Source organism: Petaurus breviceps, unplaced genomic scaffold, assembly GCF_028583685.1.
Source record: "Petaurus breviceps papuanus isolate PSGF00001 unplaced genomic scaffold, PetGlider_PUasm1.0 37, whole genome shotgun sequence".
Taxonomy (NCBI): domain Eukaryota; kingdom Metazoa; phylum Chordata; class Mammalia; order Diprotodontia; family Petauridae; genus Petaurus; species Petaurus breviceps.
In genome coordinates, this window is record NW_027186296.1 from 95,961,794 (window position 1) to 95,984,173 (window position 22,380).

At 41.2% G+C, this 22,380-nt stretch overlaps 1 protein-coding gene across 1 annotated transcript in view; it reads right to left on the reverse strand.

The window, feature by feature from the left end:
* Positions 1-3,186: 3,186 nt before the first annotated feature.
* Positions 3,187-22,380, reverse strand: part of CACUL1 (CDK2 associated cullin domain 1) — a 113,093-nt gene continuing 93,899 nt past the window's right edge. Inside the window, exon 8 of the mRNA XM_069099062.1 lies at positions 3,187-3,296. Coding sequence (XP_068955163.1) covers positions 3,242-3,296 — 55 coding nt within the window. The 3' untranslated portion in view covers positions 3,187-3,241. The remainder of the gene's footprint in view (positions 3,297-22,380) is intronic.

The window sequence follows — 22,380 nt, forward strand, 5'->3', positions numbered from 1 at the left end:
CTTCTCTTCTGATGTGTCTATCTACCTATTTATGGATCATCTAGTCCCATCCCTTCATTTTATAGATGAGGAAACTGAGTCCTCAAGAAATTAAGTGTTTTACCTACGGTCACATAACTATGCTGTGAACTGCATGGCCCCCATATAGCTTCTTGTAACAGTCCCCATTCCCACTCAAAGACAGCCAAATTCAAGACAACCTGCAAAAAGAAGCTGAAGGGGCTTGGGGGAGTAGAGGAAGGGAGAAGAATACCAGGGAATGCCTGGCACGGGGGCATGATATTCCAAAGAAGCAACACCAAACGCAGCTACTGGTGGAAAATGGAGAGTTACTGGTTTTTTGTAACCTTTACCCCACTATTCCTAGCTCTAGCCTCTAGAGCCCAAAAGGATAAACTGAATCTTTTCATATGACAGCCCTTCAGATAATTATAGACAGCGATCATACCTCTCCTAAGTCTTCCCTTCTTCAAAGTGAAGATTCTCCGTTCTTTCAATCAATTCTAGGCTAGCAGGAATTCACAGCCTTCCACCATTCTGGTTGCCTTGCTCTGGCCACTTTCCAAATTATCAATGATTTTCTAACCTGTGATTTAGATGTGGTTTTACTAATGCAGGGTATAGGTGAGTCTATTGCCTCATTATTTTTGGAAGCCTTGCCTCATTTTGCACAGTTCCAGTTATACTAACAGCGGTGGAGAACCTTCAGGCCTTGAGGTCACTTATAGACTTCGAGGTCCTTAGGTGTGACCTTTTGATTGAGTCCAATTTTTACAGAACAAATCCTTTTATTAAAGGGATTTGTTCTATGAAATTTGGATTCAGTCAAAGGGCAGAACTTGAGGACCTAGAGGGTCACATATGGCCTTGAGGCCATAGATTTCCCACCCCTGTCTAGTTGTTTGGGGAGGGGGGGAGGAGTGCCTTATCATACTGTTGACTCATATGGAGCTTACAATCCACTGAAATTTCCTATATAAAGTCAAACTGTTATCTAACCATGCCTCTCACATTTTGTAACTGTAAAATTGATTTTTGAACCCAAGGGTGAGATTTTAAACTTAACCCTCTAATTTCACCTTATTTGATTTGGTCTGAGAGAAATGATTATTACTAAACAACGATTTGGGGAGATCCAGAGTACCTCCTTTTTCTATAGTCCTCATTTCAAAATTCAGTCTTTGGAAGGACATCACTGATAATGAGATTGAATGAACTCTCCTCAGTCTTGGTCAGACTCATGGCCCCAAACTTTCAAGGAAAATAAGGTGACACTAACCATTCATTGTTTTTTGTTCAGGCTTGAACAGGGGATACAGATTCTTTGTCCTGATTTCCCCCAGGCTGGGGTAATTTAAAAGTAAATGAAATAATCAAGGTTAATAGGTCCACCCTTCATTGTAATATTCATTCTCTCTCATTATTTGTTCACCAATCAGAGTAGATTACCACCCTCTGGAATATACACTTTTCCAAGACCATATAAGCCTTGTACCCACTGCCATGAGGGTCTTCAGCATTTGAGAGTGCCACTGACCTCTTTAACTAAAATGCTAGTATTATTAATAAAATGTTAGGTATCCAGAAATTGTGCCTTTTGAACTTTTAAAACACCATATGCCCAAAGGTCTAGCCTCCAAAGATACTGCTACATCCTATCATTCAAAGCACTAGCTATCATCTCACATAGCTTTGTATGTCATCTGTAAATTCCATAAAGTTGCCATATAGTCGACCTATGACTTGGCCTTTTGGGCAGGTAGATGGTGCCTTACTATGTGACCTTCCTTATCTTGGATACCAATTTCTGCTCAATCATTTTTGTTTTATTCTTTCCATTCCAAAGTCATTGATAAAGCTGTATATGCAAAGGACCAAATCCAGAAACTCAGAATATTCCACTAAAGCCATCCTTCCAAATGAACAGAGAGCCATCAATGAGTATTACTTGGGTCCAGTATCCATCTAACACATCTTTCCATCTTTTTCTCAAGAATAGCATGAGTTTTGCAAAATCTGATTAAACTATATCTACAATATTCTTCTGATCTACCAGTATATTAACTCTCAAAAGAGAGAGAGAGAGAATAAAAGAAAAAAACAAAAAGAAACAAAGAAAAGTCAGTCTGGCATGATATATTTTAAAAATAGATTTGTGTTTATATCCTTTTTTTTTTTAATTGGCCAGTCATTTCAGTTGCATCCAACTCTTCATGACATCATTATGGTTTTCTTGGCAAAGATCCTGGGGTGATTTACCATTTCCTTCTCCAGCTCATTTTACAGAAGAAGAAACTGAGGCAAACTGGATTAAATGACTTGCCCAGGGTTACACAGCTAGTAAGCATCTAAGAACATATTTGAACTCAGGAAGACAAGTCTCCCTAACTTCACACCCAGCACTCTATTCACTGTTCCATCTAGCTGCCCCTTATATTTTTACATTGTCTGTAGTCTCACTATATCCTTCCTTCTCCACCTCCCAAAGAGTCATCCCTTACGACAAGGAATTTTTGTTTAAGACAGCAAGAGAACAAAAGAAAAATTCAGCAAAACCAATTAATACATTGAAAAAAAATCTGACATTATTATGCAATGTTTCACACCACTGACTTCATACCTCTTCAAAGGAAGGAAGGGGAGTTGTCTTCTCATTTCCCTTCTTTAGGGCTAAGTTTGTTCTTTGTAATTTTGCAAGCTTCATTTTCAATCATTTTGTGGTAATTGTTCTTTCCAACTAATTTTAATTGTAGATGTTCTCTTCGCTTTGTAACAATTCAAAAAATTTTCCGATGCTTCTCGAGATTTACCATTAAGTGTTATTTCTTACAGTAAATAATACTCTATTACATTCAAATACCAGAATTTATTTAGCCATTCCCCAATTAATGATGACCTACTTTTAATAAGGTCAAGAAATCTCCCTGTGATTACCCATTTCATTTTCTAGATGTTAACTAAGAATCTCTTTAATAATCCATTCTAGAATTTTGCTAGGAATCTAAGTCAAGCTTGCTGGACTGTAACTTGCAGATTCCATTTTCTTCCCTCTCTTGAAAACCTGCTCATTAGCTTTGTGATGGCACCTCTCTTGTTCTCCATAGTAGCACGTGCAGGGTCTCAGTAATCATGTGTGGTAATTTCCTCAGGATTTAAGAATATTGTTCATCTTGGGATATGTGATTTGACCTCTTGGGAAGGTAGGTGGTCCTGTAATGCGTGGCCTTCCTTGTCTTGGATATCAATTTCTGATCAGCAATTTTTGTTTTATTCTTTCCAGTACAAAGAACATTTTCCTTGGCAAAGAAAACAGAAGGCAAACAAGAATTAAATAGCTCTTCCTTCTCTCTGGCACCAGTTATCATTTGTTCCAGTCATCCTGAATAGTGGTCCTTCTCCTTTTCCTTCAAAGAGATTCTTTGATGCTCTTTCCTACAAAACAGCTTCTTATTTTTTTAAAGAATTCATTATCCTTTGCTTTCCCAGACATATTCTGCTCATGAAAAGCTTCTGCACTCCATAAACAATTATCAGTACTAGGCCATTGCATCTCTTGCATCCATCCCCTTCTTTCCACTAGAATGCCCATTGTTCAGTTGTTTCAGTTGTGTCTGATTCTTTGTCACTCCTGGAGCTCTGTCCGTGGAGTTTTCTTGGCAAAGATACTGGAATCATTCACCATTTCCTTCCCCAGTGGTAAAGAAAGGTTATGTGGGATTTGCCCAAAGTCACATAGCAAGGAAGTTTCTGAGGCTAGATTTGACTTCAGGTCTTCCTAAACTCGTGTTTTCCTAAGCATATACCTCAAATTCAAATCTGGCCTCAAACACTAACTGGGTGACCCTGGGCAAGTCACTTCACCCTGTTTGCCTCTGTTTCTTCATCTGTAAAATGAGCTGGAGAAGGAAATGGCAAACCACTCCAGTATCTTTGCAAGAAAACTATCCAAATGGGGTCACAAGAAGTCAGACATGTCTGAAATGACTGAACAACAACTTCCTGACTCCAAGCCCAGCACTCTATCCATGGTGCCACTTAGCTGCCTAGCTAGAATTCTTGTTACCCCAATCCAATAGCTAACATCATATAGCAAATATTGGGTGTGCCAGGCAGCATGTTAAGCTCTTTACAAATATCATCTCACTTGAGTTTCACAACAGCCCTGAGACTATCATCATCCCCATTTTACAGTTGCGGAAACTAGGGTCACACCAACTAGTTAGTGTCTGAGGCCAAATTTGAACTTGGGTCTTCCTAACTTCAGGCCCAGTGCTCTATCCACTGTGGTATCTGGCTGCCCAAATTTAGCCCCTCTTCACCTGTCACATAGATTACAACAGTCTCAGAAACGGTCTCCCCACTGTGAGAAATTATCATTAATAAAATCATTAATAATTCAGAGCTCTCCCCTCATTTCAAAGTCCCCATTGAAGTTGTCTCTTGATGGGCATTACTAATAATGAGTACTACATTAACTTTCCTGGATCTTAGCCAAAGCCCACCCAACCTTAGGAGGAATTTAATGGAAAGTGGAGAAGCCCATTGTGTTCTATTCAAGCTTGGATGGAGATGCAGCTTTTTGTCTAGATAGCCCAAGGTTACTGTGGTGTAAGTAGAGATAATTTCTCTATCCAAAGGTGACATAATGTCACTGACTCCTCATTGCTTCAAAGGGTATGTAAACGCATGATTGTCTTTTGTCTAAGAGAGATGGCCAAAAGACCATCCTTCTTAAGTAACCTGCTGGCTTCATTAATAAAAATGATTAAATTACCCAGAAACTAAGTATCTTAAATCTTTTTAAAAGTCAACCCACTTCAAATCTCTCTGAACTCTAATTTACCCATCACGTAGCTGTCAAATAGATATTCCTAAAGCCAGGATCTGAGCACATCCCTCTCCTGCTCACAAAGCTCTAAGAATTACAACTTTTGCCAATAGGATCAAATAGAAATTCCTCTTGTTGGGCATTTAAATGCCATCACTTTCTGGCTTAAGCCTACCCTGTCGGGGTTCTTTGTCATTTCTGTGTTTTGTCTTCCACAGATTTCTCTACTGTTAAGGGAGAAATGTCTCCTCTCTGAGTTCATGTGGTAGGTAATTGCTACCAGAATAGTTACCACAATACAGAAATTATAGAGGCCAAAACCTAGGTTTTATTACTATGCTCAAGCATAGGTTCAGACCTCAGAGAAAACCTTAACAGCCATTAGGATTCCAACCAAACTTCTTATAGGCCAAATTACATCAGAGTGACAGAGAAATAATTCTTTTACATATTGTAATTTTGTACATTCCTCCTAACATACAAGGTCAAAGAAGTTAAAGAGAAGATAGGTGCATAATCTGCATAATCCCATAATTCCTTCAATGACATAAAAGCTGAACAAACAATCATAATCTCATATATCCACTAAGGAAATAAACCATGCTAAACAAACTCTATAGGTAAACTGAGTCAGATTACATGAAAAATATTCACAAATATACTGACAGGTATCACCAAGATAACTGAAAACACTTGACATCAGGGAAGTCAGTCCTTCAACAGTTATCTAGGGGGGGCCAACAAATAACTAAATCACCTTGACTTTCCTTTGGCTTCTCTTTGATGAATGTCAGTCTTTCCTTACTTCAGGAGTCAGATTTTGGTCAGTTAAGGTTAATACTAAGAGAAGACAACCTTTTAGCTAACCAAAATATGCAGGAAGAAAGGCCTCGAGGGGCGGCCAGGTAGCACAGCTAGTAAAAGCACGGGCCCCAGTGTCGGGATGACCTGGATCAAATCCAGGCTCAGATACTTAGCACCCACCCAGAAATACCTGGCTGTGTAACCTTGAGCAAGTTACTTAACCCCAATTGCTTAAAAAAAATTTTTAAATTAAAAATTAAAAAAAAAAAGAAAGGCCTCGAGTCTTTAATAATAAAAGGAAATTTTAATAGGCATCCCCAGCTCACCTTGAGTATTACTCCCTCCCCTCTCTTTGTCTCTACTAAGCTTGTCCCCCTTGACTACAATGTAACAAACCCCCCCTCCCCCACCTCTGCCTCTTAAAATTCCTCACTTTAAGGCTCAGCTCAAGGGCCACCTTCTACAGGAGGCCTTTCCTGATCCCTACAGTGGCTTGTGCCCTCTGTCTCTAAATACTTTATATATGTTTATATTTTCTTTTCTGTGTAACAGTTCTTGAAGGCAGAGACTATTTCATTTTTGTCTTTACATGCCTTTATGTACTTGCCTGAAATCTAGCGGACACTTAATAAACATTTAATGGATAAATGAATGGTAACTGATACTGCCACCTGTGGAGCAATGGTACTGCTTTGATGTTGCCCCTACCCTCTGCAATCAGGGGCACAGGACAGCAAGGATACCTCCTGGACTGCTATCATCAATACTTTGTCCCTTAGTCATCCAGGGCTGGTTCCTAGGAAGGTCTCTCTCTGTCTCTCTATTTCTGCCTTTCTCTCTCTCTCTCTCTCTGTCTCTTTTTTTGTCTCTGTCTCTCTCCTTCTCTTCCCTCTAAACTCTTTAGATATCCTGTTCTCTGGTGCTTTCCTTTTCTCTGATGACCAACATAATTGTGGTCTGCATCTCCCAGGTCCCCCAACAGACCTGGTAATTTCTGACTAGTCTGACATAATCACAAGGAATCAAACTAATTCAACTTTGCAGGGAGGCTGAAAATTACTTGAGAAGTATGACTGCAGCAAAAGGGAAAAGATTAAAGGCACCAAACACAGAGGCTGATGTAGGAAAGGACATCAAAGAAGGAAACTCCAAGATGAAAGTGTTGTTTTCTTTTCCCCCACTCCCTCCCCCCAACAGCTATCTGATTAGGAGCTGGGGAGTCCAACCACACAGCACCCCTGGAATGCAAAATGGAGAAATGCAAGATGAAATTCAGATGTTCAATACAAGATTGATGGAAAATCCATTTCTAAGGAAGAGAACTGAAAAATTAACAGGGGGTGGCTTGGCTACATGTCTCAGAGGTCTCATGGGAAAGCAGGTCAGACCAGTTGGGACAACCACACTGCACTGTAGAGAACAGCGACTAAGTCCCCAGATCTTGTTGGGGTGAGAGGAAGTAGTGAGATGGAGTCCCGGATGGAGGAGTCAGGAAGTGCTACAGGTAGAGGAAATAAGAGAAATCACAAACGGAGTAGCTTGGTTTAACAGTTTATAGGGTTATTCTAGGAAAGATTTCCTACAAGTTTCATAGGAAACCACAGAAATTTCCTTTGGATTGTTGTAAGACAGACAAACACATCACACAGGAGGACTGCTAGCAGAGGCTCACTCTTGATCTGATTAGACAGGAAAGACACTAAGAAGGGGTTAATAATCTTACTTTTTTCTAGTCTACTTTTCTCAGAAGAGGATTAGTGATAATGGGAGCACAACTCCCACAGCATTCCCTAAGCACCCTTCTTGCAGGGGCCGGCCAGAAGGGGGAGCAACGACCCCATGTCTCCATGGGGTCAATGGAGACAGGTATAACCTGTGCATTCAAACCTAAGGTTCCCCTCAACTTCAGTGGGAGCCAGGCTGAGGCACACAGCACTCCAGCCTATGTATTCAACCCAAAGGTTTCCCATTCACTGCCCACCTGCCTCACAAGTTTACATCACCTCACCCCTGTATCGCAGTCACAGTAGATTTTACAGCTTAAGCACAAATGTTTATATTATTTATCATTATATAATGCTGTGCAAGTGTGATGATGTTTTGAATTATAATTGTGAGAACTCATATCTAATACCTGGGAACAAGAGATTGTTATGGCTATGGATCCTGGGAAACTGAACTCTAAGAAATAATAACAAAAATCCACTTTACACACACTAAAATCCACCTTACAATTGTGAACACTAATAAGAGACATTTACTAAAGGAAATGAGATGAGTATGCATCCTAGAGGAGTATTGGACTTGGGCCACAGTTCAGAAAACAGAAAAGCTCTCAGGGATCCGGGTCTTGTTTGTTTACCTTTATGTTGTCATCTAGAGTTCCTTATTTAAACCAAGGACCTCTTTTTCGACCACTTCTTCCTGGCCTCAGAGTAAGAGACAGAGTGCTAGAATTTCATAAGCAGGTGTGAATTGCAAGAGAAAATGAAGTTTGGTTTTCAGAGCAAAGGTTCTCAGGAAGATGCAACCTCCAGTGAGTGAAGGATTTATTATCTTATGTAAACAAGGTCCCCTCAAAGACTTTTAGTGGTTACATTTGCATATGAAAAGTTTAGGACTGGGACTGAGTAGTTGACAAACCATGCCTTTGCATGCATACTACTTAACAGCTTTCTGCCCTTCCAATCAGTTCAGAAAACCAGAAAGTTTAAAAATACAGTTGGGGGAGTCCGGACCTTGCTGCAAGGTGACTGTGACTGAGCAGTCGGGCCAGGATCATCATGGCTCTTAGAAAGAAGGCTCTCCAGGTTTTTATCTCTTGTTCAGTCTGCAACATCAGTGTATTTTCAAAGGAACATTGGTGTTACAGCTGTTGCATTTAACAAGGAACTTGATCCTGTTCAAAACCTCTTTGTAGACAAGATTAGAGAATATAAATCCAAGAGACAAGCAGCCGGAGGACCTGTTGATATAGGTCCTGAATACCAACAAGATCTAGAAAGGGAGCTATTCAAACTTAAGCAGATGTATGGTAAAGCAGACATGAATACATTCCCAACATTCAAATTTGAAGAGGCACCTAAACCCTAGTCTTGAGGATTAACTACAGAGTGTATATTGCTGTTTGATTATTTGTCATGAATTAGTTGTATAACTAACCAATAGTAACAATAAATTTTAATTTTGCTTTCACCAAAAAAAAAAAAATACAGTTGGGAGAGAATTGACCCTTGAGAAATAATCTGTGAAAGAAGTAAGGCCTTGGGACCTACTGCTTGGGAGATAGCAAGCCTCAGAACCAAAGGGCCAAGGGAGCAAAACTGGGGAGATCCTCTGCTGGTCCCAGAGGAAAGGCTCTGGTTCTTTCTGAAAGAGTCTGACAGTGCCCTAAACAAACATTCCACTGAGGCAGAAGCTACAGGCCATGGAGAATAGAGCCTGCTTACCAGCAAGGGGAAGCTGGAGCTGCCATGGCCAGCATGAAGCAGGTCCTGAAAGTCCAGCAGAACAGAGCCCAGAAGAGCTTCTCACCCAGCTCAGGTGAGGGGGCAGGAAGACACTAAAGGCCTTATCACAGCTGTGTTTGGCCACATGTGCCCATTCTCCTGGCTAATGTCCGGTGTACTCAAGAGTACCTCCAGTATAGGGAAGAGATGTTTCTACCTCATCTAGCCTGATGAGGTAGAAAAAAGTGTTTGAGGCAGATGAGCAAGCAGGATGTGAGCCTGGGACTTGACCAGCCAGAAAAGTGATCAAAGAAGAAAACTGCTGTGGATACAAATGGTGCCCTAAGGTTTAAGAGTTGCTTTTCCAGTACTTTGTGAAGCCCCAACTTTATTCTGCAACCCAAAGATGCCCTAAAGTCCTTTCCCCCTTATCCTGAACCTGGACCAAAAGAATTGCTTTAGTCTCCCTTATCTGGTGGTCCTTTAATTTTTAAACCATATCCTTCTGCCGATCCTCAAATCCTTAAACCATAGAGAATTCCCTTTGTCTTCTTCATCCTATCCTTTCTTGTCCTATGTCTTTAATCTTTAACCTCCATAAAAACCTCTAAAACTACATCACTATTCTGAAACCTCTATATAAACAATAACACCCCCAAATATCGGAGTCTCACTTAGCTTTCTTACTAAGGAGGCCCTGGGATGCTTTTTCACATAAAATCAAAAGCTCCCATTGGCTAAAAGAGAAGGTCTAAGTGAATTCTTTCACACCTGTACCTCGCTCTCCCAAAACTCTGCCCTCAACATAGCCTAGCTTCTTACCAGGCCAATTCAGGAAAAAGTCTTTGCTTTGAACTAAGTGCCATCTCTGGAACTCTTTCCCTCTTCAGCTCCACCTCCTGGCTTCCTTCAAAGTCTAGGCTAAAATCCCACTTTCTGCCAGAAGCCCTTTCCTTTATCTTAGTGCCCTCCTGGGGGAATTATTTCCAGTTTTCCTGTACGTGACTTTTTTGTCTCCCCCATCATTCTATGTGCTTCCTGAGAACAGGGATTGATTTTTGTTTGCCTGGTTTTGGTTTGGATTGCTTTTCTCTGAATCCCCAGTGCTTATTAAAGTGCCTGGCACATAGTAGGCATTTAACAAATGTTTGAGAGTTCATGAGCTCTAACTTAAGGAATGTAGTCTCCCATTAAACCTGGAGCTGTCACCTAAGGGATCCAGCCTACTGCTGTGAGTTGGGAGGGGTAGACCAAAGGAACACTCCCGCTATATAACCTCAAGGCTCCTCCTAGCTCTGAAATCTTAGCATCTTCTAGTTGGTTTAAAGAAAACATTAGGCAAAACAATGTTAAAAGGTCCAGGAGGTTGGTTTCACAGGAACAATGTTATAAATGGCCAAACAATAATGACACAATATTAATAAAATTATTAGGAAATTACTTGAAAGGGCTACATTGACGGAGGAGGGGGAGAAGGAAGGTCACAAGGTGGTTTTCTTCTTTTATGCAATGTTTCTAGTCAAATTAGATATTAGTCAAAATTTCAAAGGCCTTAGATGGTCCAGCAGGAAGATGGAAGAGGGAACCAATGACTTGGGCTGTTTAGCAGCTCTGACATTAACTCACTGTGGGACCCTAGGAAGGGACCCTCTGTCTCCTTGGGTCATACTATAAAATGAAGGTATTGGGCCAGACTAGCTTCAAGTTCCCTTCAGATCCTGTCTGACATATGCACAGTAACTGGTGTTCTCTTTGATTCCACCAATATTTAGAAGCACAACAAGAAGATACTGTGCAAGATCCTCAGAATAGAAAAGGCAAAACAAAGTCTTTACTGTCAAGGACTGGCATTTGAAGACATGAACTTGAAGCAAAACTGTAAACATTTATCTCTAAATAGAAGCCCCCAAAGAGGATATATCCTCAGGCTACCCCCAGGGATAAGAAAACAGCTGTGAATTGTGGTCAGATTGGTCTGAAAATCAATTTGTCCACCAGGAAAGAGCAGGAGTTTTTGAATATATTTGGGTATGTCTTTTGACCCCCTGCTTAAGTCCTTTCTGGTACAACTTCAGAAAAGTCAACCAACTTCTTTCCAAAGGACTGACACTCCATTAGAGACTACACTTGGCTCCAGACATCCGTAAATTGCTTTCTCACCAAAGTCTGAGAGGAAGAAAATGCATTTTCAAACTCAAGGTTAGGCTGGTTCTATTTTCAAATCTGTGGGGGATCTTGCTATGAAAGGCAGCTCTGTGACCTCCTAACCCCATCCCTGATATGTTATCCAATCTGTTTTAGAGGTTCCATAAATGAAAGGGGGAAAGGAGAAGAGAGAGTCATGATCCTCCTGGAGAGAAGTTCGAAATGTGGAGTCCAAGTGGGTATTTCTGGGAGGGTAACCCTGGAAAAAGCTGCCTGTGGGGCTCTTCTCAAGCTTCTCATTAGCATAACCAAAGTTCCTTCTTTTAGAGCTGTGGAGGATTCTCAGGTGCTGTGAGTGATGCAGAGGTGGGAGGGAAGTAAAGGAGAGTTAGGAACTGAGGGACTCTGGGATTCTTTATCTTAAAAAAGGAAAAGTCTTCATGAGAGGGAGCATGGCAAAGCAGGATAGAAGGCAGGCTTTGGAGTTGGGAAAACCTGAGTTCATGTTCTGCCTCTGGTATAAATACTTAGGTGACAATGAGAAAGACACTTAACCTCTTCTTCCAAGTACTTTTTTTGATTTATAGACCAATCCCCCCCCCCCGCCTTTGCAAACCAATATTTATTGAGAAAATATGAAAAAAATGGAAGTACAAACATCCCTTCCTCCAACAATACCTGGGGACACATTCTCCCCTACACCACCTTCTGTCCTAGAGGGAGAGTGAGATGAAACTGATAGCAGTTTCTACACAGCATTCACCCCACCCAGTTCACTTCCAAATGTGGCAGAGCCAATGGATGATTCCCTGTCACTCTTTCTTGGCTTTCTTCTCATCACTAATTCACTGGAGTTACATAGGTCACTTCTTGTAGCTATACTAATAGCAAACTATGGCACAGAATCCATATTCCAGACTTCTGACATCTCACTCTGGCCTTAACTTTCTTTTTTTTTTTTTGAGGGGCAATTGGGGTTAAGTGACTTGCCCAAGGTCACATGGCTAGTGTTAAGTGTCTGAGGCCAGACTTGAACTCAGGTCCTCCTGACTCCAGGGCTGATGCTCTATTCACTGCACCACCTAGCCACCCCTTGCCTTAACTTTCAAAGCTCACAAGGTATCAGCCTGGTTTATACTCTACCTAAGAGCAGGAAAGAACAGACACAAAGAGGCAAGGAAGAGATGCCCATGTTCATGGATAGAGAGGTAGCACATTAATTGTGCACTGAACATGGAATGAGCAAGACGTGAGTTCAAACCCAGCTTCAGGTATTTCCTGTGTGATCTTGAGCAAGCCATTTAACTTTTATCTGCCTCAGTTTCTTCAACTATAAAACGAGGATAATAATGGCATCTACCTCCCAGGGTTGTTCTGAGGATCAAATGATAATATTTGTAAATCAACCAGGATAGCACTTGGCACACAGTAGGTCCTTAATAAATACTTATTCCCTTCCCCTTTTTGGACTACATGCTAGACAAAGCAGAGAGGCAGCTGGCAGCAGGAGGCTACTGCCTCCCTTGCTGCTACCTCTCTCAGAAACGGTAGGGCCATGTACAGGCAGCTTCAGGGGAGAGAGGGCCCAAGGTCCCTCTCCCACCTGGAGATGACCCACAACAGTGTGTCCCTTTGCTCACTACCAGAGAAGGTATTAACTAACTCCAGCAGCAATGTGTTCCAGACAATTCTGTAAGTAAGTTATCAACAGCGTGTCAATCTGCATTTGTGGAGAGGATGTCCATACCAGAAATTCCATACACTTCTGAAATAAGAGGGACACACAGAGAAAAAGACCTCCTATTACTGACCTTCCAGTATAAGTTAGTGATCAAAACAATGGTCTAGGCCTCGAGAACCCTGACCTATATTCCAGGTTCTGCCACTAACTTGAAATGTAACATTGGGCAATACTCATAATTTTTGGGGGTCTCAGCTTACCCAGCTGTAAAATGGGAATTAAGATAATCTGCTTCTCAGAATGGATCTTATAAACTGGTGTCAGTTCTGACTGTCTATTTCACCCTTCTCCGACCCCCCCCGCCCCGCTCCATTACCGCTATCTTGTTAATGAAATTTCTAAAACCAGACCCAATGACTGGTATTCTTCCTATTGGTGCTGTTTATACAATATTCTAAACCATTTAATTTTTTTTTTGGTCTTTCCAAGAAGAGATAATTTTTCCAACAATAAATGGCTTTAAAAAATTGTTGGTTAGCAAATCTGAAGAGTGCTTGGCAGAAAAAAAGAACTTGTATTTGTATGCTGATCTTTCTGGGAACTCACTGTATGTACCCTACAAGGGCAGAAAGGCAGGCAATTTCATTGTAATAGCCAACAACAATACTACCTAACAATTAGCTTACCATGTGTCAGACACTGTGCTAAGCGCTTTGCAGTTATCTCATTTCAATCAATAAACATTTATTAAGCACTTACTATATGCCAGGTAAGTGTTTCTCTCATTTGAGCCTCACAACACCCTAGGAGGCAGGTACTATTATTATTCTCATTTTATAGATGAGGAAACAGGGGCCAAAAAAAAAAAAGTTAAATGACTTGCCCAGGGTCACACAGTAAGTGACTTAGGCTGGATTTGAACTCAGATCTTCCTGACTCTAGGCTTAGTGCTCTATCCACTGAACTACCTAGCTGCCCCACTGTGACAATTCAATCACAAGGTTTTTGCCCACCCTTTCAAGGCAGATCCTAGGTTAATGATATAGATACCATGAAACTACAATCCATTTGAAATGTGTGTCCATCAGCAACAACAATTATGGCTCCAGTAAATAACTGTCTTTTTTTTTAAATAGATGCTCAAGTTCACAAAGCAATTTACCCATTATCACACAGGTCATGGGTCAGAGGTGGGATTTAAACCCAGTTCTTGACTTTGCTCTGCAATGCTACCCCGTGGTTTGTGCCACAAGTACCCCATTCACTCTTCACTTCTTGTTCACTCCCTTGGACCCCCCCATAGAAGAGAGATCACAGATGCTCAATTTACAGAGGCAGCTAGTGGAGCAGAGTAGACCTGTAGCTAGGAAGACCCGAGTTCAAATCCTGCCTCAAACGTTTACCAGCTGTGTGACTGGGCAAGTCATTTAGCTTCTCTGAGACATTTCCTGGCCTGTAAAATGGGGACAATAAAAGCACCTACCTCAAAGAGGTGTTGTGAGAATCAAATGAGAAGGTATGTGTAAAGTGTTTTGCAAACCTCAAATTCAAATGGTACCTATTATTATACCGTAAAAGAGCATTGGATGAGAGAGTTAGATGTGGGTAAGTCTCCTTCATTTGTCACCGATAAGAAGTCAGCTTCTCTGAATCTGTTTCATCTATTTTTGGAAGGAGAAGGCAAGGCAATTTGGGGTTAAGTGACTTGCCCAAGGTCACACAGCTAGTAAGTGTGTCAAGTGTCTGAGGCCAAATTTGAACTCAGGTCCTCCTGACTCCAGGGCTGGTGCTCTATTCACTGCACCACCTAACTGCCCTTCAGTTTCATCTTTAAAGTAAGGATAAGACTGGCACCAGAGTCACAAGGCAGTTGTAAGGATCAAATGAGGTATTTTGTAATCACAAAGCATGACATGTAAGTGAAAGCAATTGTTATTTTCAATGAATGACCTGGGGCAAAGAAAGTAAATGAGGTCTTACACATAGCCAGGAGAGAAGAGGCAGGAGAATCCAGACCTCTGTACACATGCCTGTACCTGGTTGAACAAGATGTATTCATGGAGGGCTCACTTTGTGCTTGGTGATCTTAAATCCTTTCCACCACATGATTATTTAGCCGCCTCATAGAAAAGCCTTGAAATGGAACATTCTTAGTTTCCACCAGGGAGTGTACTTGTGGTGGAGATGATAGGCCACGGAGCCAGCCAACCACAAATCCTGGGGTCCCTCCTCCCCAGACCCCCTTTCCCCTCTTTTTGCAAAGCCAAGTTAGGATTAATCATGAACAGACCTCATTTGCCTTACTATAGTTAAAGTGCCTGGATCATGCCTAGCAAGCTGCTCCAGAGAACCACAAAGGAGCAAGGCCACTGTGAAGGGTCAGGTGCAGAGAAAGGTATGCATGGTGGCTGAATTGATTCACTCCTGGAGTGTGTTCAACATTTCAAGCTACATCCTCCCCTGGAAGCCTGGGGAGGGGGCATCAGTCATTCCTTTCTGTTCTGAGCCATCTGGGTTAGGTATCTTTCACCTCTGGGTCCCCTTCTGACCACGAGCACTATTGCACTCAAGAGGCCCCAGAAACCCTTTGGGGCCGAGAAGTAATTTACCTGTACCTTGTTTATCTACCTCCTTCCCACGGGCAAGAACTTGCTTCCCAAAGAGCGCTGAACTCCACAGATGCTGGTGCTCTGCTTGTTAATGAGTGTTGCTGGCACACTTGTAAAGGTGCTAATTAGTAATGCAATTTAGGTGCTTAAAGAGTCCCAGAGATCATTCTATTATCAATTGCTCAAACTACAGAAAATAGCGTCGGCTGAAACTGCGTGTGCACAATCACCCTGCTCTCTCCACTGAGCTTTTCTCCCAAGATGGGTCACAGGCCATGTCTATGTCTTATCCTTTCCAGCTTTCAAGTAGGTTCTGGCAACTGCTCCCTCCATGGAGGTGGGGAGTGGGGTAGGAGGCAGAGCTTAGACTAGTCAGGAGAGGTGACTTCCTCCTAATCAGAATTCCTCCTAATATGAAAGCCATGTCCCTTCCCTTTCTAACTAATGGACTTACACCATTCCTTGCATATAGGGTAAATGGTTAATCTCTGTTCAGCACTCATTCAATATTTACTATTCAGATCTCTATAGATGTTCCTCATCAGGTACCATATGGTTTAGATGTTGGGTAACTCAAGCATGGGGGGGGTGGGTTGTAACCATACCTAGTTCTTGTATCATAGGGATGAGACTAAGCACAATCCCATCCCTTCCCCTTCTGTGAAATCCCTTACAAAAGAGTGGGTGGGAGCAGAAAAAATGAGGATTGTCACCCCTACCTCTCTAACAAAAGCAGGGAACTGCTTTACCAAAAAAAATTCTCTTCTCTAAGGCCAAGATTATCATTATGATTACACAGCACTTAGCTTTAGCGTTTTATATTACCGTAGTGATTGTGTAGATCATTTTTCTGGCTCTGCTTCAGTCTGCATTGGTTCATAAACTTCCCATGTGTCTCTGAATTCTTCATTTATAGTTTTGTGGTACAATATTCCATCACACTTCATTATCACAATTTGTTCAGCTATTCCCTAATTGATGGGTAGTTTCCACTATGGCAAATAGTTCGGTGTTTGGTTTTTTTCTCCCATAGCATAAAAAGTGTTGCTATGGATATGCTAGTACATTTGATTTTTTTTGTGTTTTTGATCTGCCCAGTATTTCCTTCTCTTGTCTCCTTTGCTGGATCATGCCCGATAAACAAGTCTCTCAGGGTTCTGGCCTGGGCCCTCCTTCTATTCTCCCTCTATACTTTTTATTTATTTGGTGATCTCATCAGCTCTCATGGATTTAATTACGAACTCTATTCGGATGATTTTCAAATCTACCTCTACTGCCCCAGTCTCTGCTGACCTCCTATCTCACATCTCCAACTGCCTTTTAGTTATCTTAAACTGGATGTTTAGTAAACATTTTAAACTTATGTCCCAATTGGAACTAATTTTCTTTCTCCCTAACCCCATCTCCTCCTATTACTGCAGAGAACGATAAAATCCTCCCAGTCCCTCAGGTTCACAACCTAGGAGTCATCCTGGATTCCTCACTATTTCTCACCCTCGATCCCGTATCCAATCTGTTGCTAGCACCAATCGATTTCACTTCTGCAACGTCTTAAAAGCATCCCCTTCTCTCCTCTGACACTGCCATTACTCTCACACCTAGATTGTTGCAAGAACCTCCTGGGGTGGGGGTGGGGGGGCGGGGTCCTGTCTGGCTCACGTCTCTCTCCCCACTCCAATCCATGCTTCATTCAGTCACTACTCTTACTAAAGTGCAAACCTAATCAGGTCAACACCTGCCCACTCCCCCAGCCCCCCCAATTAATAAACTCCTGTGGCTCCCTACTGTCTCCAGAAGCAAATGCAAAAGGCATTCTTACCTAGCCCCCTACTCTCTCTCCAGGATCCTTAAACCTAACTCCCCCATAGATACTCTTCAGTCCTGTGACACCGGTTTCCTGGCTGTCCATGAACAGCTCGCTCCATCTTAACTCTGGGTATTCTCCATGACTGGTGTGCTCTCCCTCATCTACCCCAACTACTAACCTTTAAATCCCAACCTTCATCCACCCCTCTTAATTCATATGCTTTTCCTTTGTTATTTATCCTGTATAAAGCTTGCTTTGTATTGGTTTGCATGCTGTCATTTCCATTAGATTGTGAGCTCCTTGAAGGCAAGGACTGCCTTTTATTCAGTCATTCATTTATTTTTTGTTGTGTTCCCAGCACTTAGCACAATGCCAGGCACAGAGCAGGTGATTAATAAACGTTTATTGATTGACTGCATTCTCTGGCTTAAACAAGACAACTTGGAACTGTACAAGAAAGTTACTAAATTTGTTTGTTAGTGTGGTTGCACAATGGCAAGTTCCACTAGTGGTCTATTCATTTTTGGGTTGGATTTTGGGGGTTTTTTTGTCTTCTGATCAAATTTTTGTCAGACTTGGATACAGGTACAGATGCCATGTTCACCAGATTTATGGATGACCCAAAGCTAGGAGGATTAACTAATATATTGAATAACAAAATCACAACATTCATTACAAAGATTCCTAAAAGGAGGGGGGTTGTGGAGGGAGGTTGTACTAGGTAACCCCCAAAGTCCCTTTCTCCCCTACCACAATTTTATAAACTATGATCTAAAAAGATCTCAGCAGAAGTAATTGGTAGGTTTTATTTTTCATATTTGACAGAATAGGCCTAAATATGGTTCTATGCTAGGGTTTTTTAAAGGGACACATGCAGAGGATGGAAGATACGGCCAAAATTCTTGTTAAAACATTGAGTTGTTAGTATACTGCAAGCCCAACACGACAGGGAATCCCCAATTAGAAACTGACATTCCTCTGACCATAATCTTTTATCATTTCATCTCTTTATGTTCCATCCTCCTGAACCTGTTATTTGCTTTCATTGTGGTTTCTGGCTCTACCCCTCAGTACTTTCTTAGGCCATAATCCCCTTCTGACTTCACTTTTCCTCCTTCACTAAAATCAACTCAAATACTCCTATTTCAACTCAGCAACACGCTCTGCTCTTGAATTCCTTGTCCTATTATCACTTATCTCTCGCCAAGGCCTAGTTCTGAATTACTCCTAACCATCTGGCTGTTCAGTCTCTACTCGTGAGACACTGTATAAAGCTCACAATGGCGCTCTGCACATTATAGATTCACAGTATCCAATCTCATCTGAAAGGCAGCTTTTATTCTTCCCTAATTCATTCCCTACCACCCTGCTGAATCTATTCTAAACCTTCCATCTTCAATTGCCCTCCCTTGCTATCCTCTTTAACTGAAACTTGCCTATTTTACTGAGAGGGGGCGGGGGGAGTTTGATGAGAGCTGTCTTTTCCCATTCTCTTCATCTAAAAAGCCCTTGAAATCTCCTCCCACTATCTCTTCCTCTACCAGTCTCTTGATAAAGAGGGAGCTTTTCTCCTTGTCAAGGCCAATTCCCCTTGTTCCCATCCTCCCTCTACCTCCTCCAGTAGACAGCACCCTCAATCATCCCCCTTCTCTTTTGATCTTCAATCTTTTCTGACCAACTGGTTCCTTCCCTACCTTCAGACATGCTCCAACTCTGCTAAAAAAAAAAACCAAACATTCCCCTCAAACCATCAACCTACATTTCTCCTCCCACTCTTAGCCAAACCATTTTTAAAAGCAATCTACACTTTTCACTTCCTATCCTCTTAACACTTTCAGATTTGTTTTCCAACTTCCTCACTCAACTGAAAACTACTCTCTCCCGTTACAGTAAGAGTCCATTATTTGCCAAATTTAATGCTTTTCTTAGTCCCAATCCTTTTGGATCTCTCTCTACTGCACCTGACCATCTCTTCCTGCTGGATAATCTCTCCTGTGCTGATTCACCATCCACATCATGTTCCTTAAAAGCAGCTGTTCCCCAAGATTCTGTCCTAACTTCATCAGCTCCCATGAGTTTAACTATCAGCTCGATGCCAATGACTCCTAGATCTATATATTCATCTCCAGGCTCTCTCCTGAGCTTCAGTCTCACATCACCAAATGCCGATGGGTTATTTCACATTCCATGTCCCAGGGAGATCTTATCTAACACTGAACTGAATCTTTACCCCGAATCCCTTCTTTCAAAGTTCCTAATTTTGTCAGACATCATTATCCTTGCAGTCTTTTGGATGTAATTATCCTAGGTTCCTCACTTGCTCTCACCTCATCCATCCATCCTATCAGTAGCTAAATCTTACCTTTTCTAATTGTACAATAGCTCTTGCCTCTGACCCCTCTTAACACAGCTACCTCCATAAGCTAAGCCCTCATCATCTCATCTAGATGACTGCCATAGACTTGTTTCATTTCTTCCCCATCCTACATAATAGCGTCAAAATAATTTCCCTTAAACAACACTCTACTCAAAAAAATTGTCTTCTTATTGCCTCTAAGATCAAATACAAATACTGATTAGTTTTAAGCCTTGCATAACCTGGTCCTAATGTTTCTAGTACCAATGGACATTATTCTCAACTTCACAATCCATCCAAATTGGCCTTCTGCTCTTCATACAACCTTCATCTCCCCATCTCCATGCCTTTGCATTAGCCAATCCATATGCCTATAATGTACTCCCCTCTTTATCTCTCGAGTCCCCCCCCCAAGATGCAGCTCAAGAACCATCTTCTGCATGAAGCCCTTCCCAATTCCCACAACTGCTAGTGTCCTCCCCCTCCCAAATTACTGTATTTTACTTTGTATTCATTTGCGTTAACTATATAGTTATAAGGTATATATTTAAATGTACTGTTTCCTTCATTAAAATGTAGATTCCTGAGAAGCAGGGACTGTTTTACTTTGTGAGTCCCCAGCATCTAGTATAGTGCCTGGTACATAATAGTTGCTAGATCCAGAGCTGTCTTAAGAAATGAGGCTCTTTGGCCTAAAGAAGAGTTGGGGGTGGGTGAAGGCTCTCAGGACATCAGTCTTCACTGCTATGTAGAATCATTTCTGCTGTTCACTCAAAGGAACTGGGACATAGGAGATGTAGGGAAATGTTTGCTTACTTCAGTACTGCTGCTTCTCCGATGTAGAGAAGCACATTAACTGCATATCACCATTTCTTTCTTATCTCATCATCGAAGCATACTCCCAAGTATCCCTTCTAGGTTTTCTTTTACGATTTCTATGATTTCAAAAAAATTCAAGTGCAAATTACCAAAATATGGTAATTTTTTTGTCAAATTCTAGCAAAGCCTATGCTTCTAATTTGAGTCATTTTTTTCCCCTCTTCCCTTTCCCAAATCATAGTCTTGGAGGCTTTTTTTTTTTGGTAGGGATGGGGGAAAGGTACAAAGGGAAAACATATCAGCAATCATTCATCCCCTGTTGCCCGGCGCTAAATTAGGTTCCAGGAGTACACTGAGGAGACATCTATCACTTACCAACAGGGGTAGCCTCTAATTGTTTCCTACCCCACCTCCCAATATTCCCACCACAAGGTGTCAAAGGCAATCATTTAGAGCCTGGTACAGCCCCCTAAACCCAGAGCATTGGGACAGACTGGGATAAATCAGAGTTGTCAAACACATATCCAGTCTCATGCATGCCATCAACACTCTGGAGTGCTGCCGAACCAGATGTTAACAAAATAAAAACACAGTAAAACATAGATAACATTAAACTAAGTCAATATGCAACCAGCAAGGATCTTTATATATAGCTTTACCAGTGTGTCCCTTCCCAGCCCCGGTCAAAGTATATGGAAAGGAGATATGGTAAAGCAAAGTCTCTCATTGCCAGTTACATTCTGAAGAGAAAAACTATGTGGAAACCCTACATCATTTTACTTTTCTTTATAAAGGATGCTGTCAATCTGGCATAAATGATACATTATGACACTTTACATGAAGTCTCATTTCATTAGATCATTATAACAGCTTTGAGATAAACGCAAGTAACATTTCTAATTAAAAATAATAAAAATCATAATGACTTGTTTTCAGTATCCCTGGGTTTTTTGTTTTTTTGGAGAGCAATTGGGGTTAAGTGCCTTGCCCAAAGTCACATGGCTAGTAATTGTGTTAAGTGTCTGAGGCCAGACTTGAACTCAGGTCCTCCAGACTCCAGGGCTGGTGCTCTATTCATTGCAGCTCTATTCAGCTGCCCATATCCCTAATGATCTTACAAAATCAAAGGTTAGGCTAGAAGGAACTTTAAAAAGATGGAAGATCAGACAGGAGAAATGTCTTACCTAAAGGTCACATGAATAATGGCATAGCTGGAACTGTATAGCCCAGATCTCCAAAGAAGGCTTATTTATACAAGCCCATATAGAGGACCCTGACACCCTTATGTTTCCAGAAAAGAAATTCTAACACTATTTCCTCTACAGACCCTTTTATGGAAAAGTCTTTGGAAGTTTGTCTTGTCTTAGACAAGCAGCATATCTCTGGTTTAGTAAACTTCAAAAGTTATTGGTTATTTACTCTTATGACTCCTTTATTCACTTATTGATTGAAATACCATTTGTTAAAAATGCTCAAGAAAGTTGGGAAACAATCTTTACGACAGAAAGTGTTTCAGATAAAGGCCTCATTTCTCAAGTATAAAGAGAACTGAATAGAATAAAATTTATAATTTAAGTCATTCCCCAATGGGTAAATGGTCAAAGGAAATGAAGAGGCAGTTTTCAGATAAAGAAATCAGTTATCTATCAATAATCATATGAAAAAAATGCTCTAAATCACTACTAGAGAAATGCAAATTATAACAACTCTTGAGTTACCACCTCATACCTATCATGTTGGCTAATATGACAAGAAAAAGAAAATGACAAATGCTGGCGAGGATGTGGGAAAATTAGGACACTAATGTGCTGTTACTGAATTTGTGAACCAATTCTACCATTCTGAAGAACAATTTTGGAATTAGGCCCAAAGGTTAATCAAA